This window comes from Gallinula chloropus (genome assembly GCF_964237585.1).
Source record: "Gallinula chloropus genome assembly, chromosome: 18".
Classification (NCBI taxonomy): domain Eukaryota; kingdom Metazoa; phylum Chordata; class Aves; order Gruiformes; family Rallidae; genus Gallinula; species Gallinula chloropus.
In genome coordinates this window covers 12,344,314-12,347,899 of record NC_140103.1, presented here as the reverse complement: position 1 = coordinate 12,347,899, position 3,586 = coordinate 12,344,314, and the positions used below count along the sequence as shown (strand labels likewise).

At 50.3% G+C, this 3,586-nt stretch overlaps 1 protein-coding gene across 1 annotated transcript; it reads left to right on the top strand.

Annotated features, from left to right (window-relative positions):
* Positions 1–510: 510 nt before the first annotated feature.
* LOC311198559 (olfactory receptor 14A16-like) lies at positions 511–1,434 on the top strand (the record flags this gene model as incomplete). Its single annotated transcript, XM_084272533.1, has 1 exon — positions 511–1,434. The coding sequence occupies one exon, from the start codon at positions 511–513 to the stop codon at positions 1,432–1,434; it is 924 nt and encodes a 307-aa protein (XP_084128659.1).
* Positions 1,435–3,586: the final 2,152 nt, after the last annotated feature.

Here is a 3,586-nt window from a genome sequence, read left to right as displayed (position 1 = left end):
GGAACACCAGGGTGTGATCACAGAGCGTCCAGCACAGGGCAGCTGAGACCAGGGCTGATGGACAGAGCAGCTCTCCCCACTCTGCACTCAGGGGAAGGTTTCACTGGCACTGCAGCAGCAATGTCAGGGAGTTCTGACAGAAGAAACACTCCTCAGGTACAGGCAGGAGAAAACCAAAGCTCCAAAGCTCTGCTCTGCCTTAGGGTGAAACTGGAGTGACAGTGCTGAAAAGCTCATTCCTCTCCACAGGGGATTTAGTCTGAGATCACACCATCCTTCTACTTACTGACTGCTGCCAGGCAGGACTGAGTTCTCCAGAGTCACAGCTGACCCTCCTCCCAGCAGTGGCTGAAGCCAGACCAAAGCAGAGCTCCCAAAAGGGACCTGCCAAAAATTCTCCTAAATAGAGAGATTCAATCAGGGGCTTCCCTGAGAGTTGCAAGAGGTTTTCCTCAAAGAGTTCCCTCACTTCTCACTCCTTGGACAGGTCTCCACACTTGATGGCAGCAGATGTCCAACAGCAGCTCCATCAGCCAGTTCCTCCTCCTGCCCTTTGCACACACACGGGAGCTGCAGCTCCTGCACTTCTGTCTCTTCCTGGGCATCTACCTGACTGCCCTCCTGGGCAATGGCCTCATCATCATCACCATAGCCTGTGACCACCACCTCCACACCCCCATGTACTTCTTCCTCCTCAACCTCTCACTCCTCGACATGGGAAGCATGTCAACAATTCTACCAAAATCGATGGCCAACTCCTTGTGGGACAAGAGGGCAATCTCATTCTTGGGATGTGCTGCACAGGTCTTTCTGGTTTTCTTCTTGGCTGGTGCAGAGTTGTCTCTTCTCACTGTCATGGCCTATGACCGCTACGTTGCCATCTGCCACCCCCTGCACTACGGGACCCTCCTGGGCAGCAGAGCTTGTGTCCACATGGCAGCAGCTGCCTGGGCCAGTGGGATTCTCCTTGCTGTGCTGCACACAGCCAATACATTTTCACTGCCCCTCTGCCATGGCAATGCTGTTGACCAGTTCTTCTGTGAAATCCCCCAGATCCTCAAGCTCTCCTGCTCAGATGCCTACCTCAGGGAAACTGGAGTCATTGTCGTCAGTGTCTGTTTATCTTTTGGGTGTTTTGTGTTCATTGTGGTGTCCTATGTGCAGATCTTCAGGGCTGTGCTGAGGATCCCCTCGCAGCAGGGACGGCACAAAGCCTTTTCCACCTGCCTCCCTCACCTGGCCGTGGTCTCCCTGTTTGTCAGCACTGCCATGTTTACCTACCTGAAGCCCCCTTCCATCTCCTCCCAATTTTTGGACCTGGTATTGGCATTTCTTTACTCAGTGTTTCCACCAGCAGTGAACCCCCTCATCTACAGCATGAAGAACCAGGAGCTCAAGGATGCTGTGTGTAAACTGATGACTGGGTGTTTCTAAGCAATAAAGTGCTCACCTTCTGCATATCACTGACCATGTAGCTCACTTTAGGACCAGTATGAATGTAGTATTACAGGTTTGAGGTTGTTTATTTTTTTTTCCATCTAGTTTTCCTAAAGTAATATGTTCCACATTCTTTGCATCCCTAATGCTTTATGTCCCAGTCTTCTGTGACCCAGACTCAGCACCAGCTGTGCTCCCTTTGCATGTATCTGTTCAACCTCGTGCGAGAACTAAGAGAGGAAGCAGACAAGCTAAGGAGCATCAGGGAGTCAGAACATGGGATAGATTGGTGGACCCACACCCTGAGCTCCCTGAAACAAGAGAAGAGACAAGCACCGGAAAACACACCTGACGAGATGGAAGTGGAATCAACCCCCCATCAGTATGTAGGTAGGAACTTAAAGGGGCACAGTGAGTGGAAACTAGTCCACAAACGTGGCAGGAAGAATACCACCTCCTTGCCAATGCCTCCTCCCCAGATTTCTCTAAACAGTACATATGAGGCTCTTACTGTGGAGAACTAGGAAGGGAACAATGTGGCTCCTGATTTGACCATGCCAGAGGAGTAGCCAAGGAGACACACTCCTCGAATCACTACAACAGCAACAAGAAAGAAAAGAAGAATCATAGTTGTAGGAGACCCCCTGCTACAGAGAATGGAGGGACCAATATCATAGAATCACAGAGTCACAGTATCCCAGGGGTTGGAAGAGACCTCAAGAGATCATTGTGTCCAACCCCCCTGCCAAAGCAGGCTCCCTAGGACACTTTGTATATAGGGCAGAACCTACTCACCGGGAGGCCTGTGGCCTCCCAGGAGCCCGGCTTAGGGATATCACTAGGAAACTTCCTCATCTGGTACGTCCCTCAGACTACTACCCACTACTGCTTTGCCATGGCGGGGGGTTGGAGGGTGAGTGATGAAGCTACAGCACATAGTCCAAGGGCAATCAAGAGGGACTTCAGGGCCCTTGGATGACTAGTGAGAGAATCTGGGGCCCAGGTGGTTTTTTCCTCCCTCCTTCCAGTAACAGGCAGTGATATTAGATGGAATAGGCAGATCCAATCTATTAATATGTGTCTCTGAGGCTGGTGCACACGTAACAGTTTTGGGTTTTTTGACAATGGGATGGCCTACATGGCACCACACTTACAGGTGTTACATGGGAACCAGCTTACTCATAGAGGAAAGAGGGTCTTTGCCCAGGAGCTTGCAGGGCTCATAGACAGGCCTTTAAACTAGATGCTGGGGGGGAAAGGGAATATAGCAGGCTTGCCCATGACAAAGTGCGAAGGGACACAGTATGTTTGGAGGGAAGGGGTTTTGGTATGGACCCTCCATGTGTTGCCTCAGGGCGTGTTGAGAATGTTGATGATTTTAAGGCAAAAATGGGGGCTCAGCTTGGTCCCTGAAATGTCTGCACACCAACGTACTCAGTATGGGCAAAAACCAGGAGGAGCTCAAAGTAATTGTACATCAAGAAGCCTGTGGCTTAGTTGCCATCACAGAGATTTGGTGGGATGATTCTCACAACTGGAGTGCTGTGATGGATGGGTATAAACTTCCCAAGAGGGACAGGTGAGAAAGGAGAGGTGGTGGGGTAGCCCTCTTTGTTAGGGATTGTCTAAATTGTCTGGAGTTTAATGGGGGTGATGATAAGGTTGAGTGCTTATGGGTTAGAATTAGAGGGAAGGCCAGCAAGGTGGAAATCCTGGTGCAACTCTTTTACAGACCACCCAACCAGGACAAAGAGGTAGATGAAATATTCTTCAGGCAGCTGGGAGTAGCATCACCATCGCTGGCCTTTCTTCTTGTGGGTGTCTTCAACCTAACAGATATCTCCTAGGTAGACAACACAGCAGAGAGGGGTCAATCTAGAAAGTTCTTGGACTGTGTGGGAGATAACTTCCTGATGCAGCTGGTTAGTGAGCCAAGGAAAGGTGCCCTGCTCGACCTGTTGCTCACAAACAGAGGACTTATGGATGAGGTGATGGTTGGAGGCTGTCTTGTGCACAGTGATCATGAAATGATAGAGTTCTCAATTCTTGGGGAAGGAAGAGGGATGGCAGAACTTCCACCCTGGACTTCTGGAGGGTGGACTTTGTCCTGTTGAGAAAACTTGTGGATTGAGTCCCCAAGGAGAAAGTA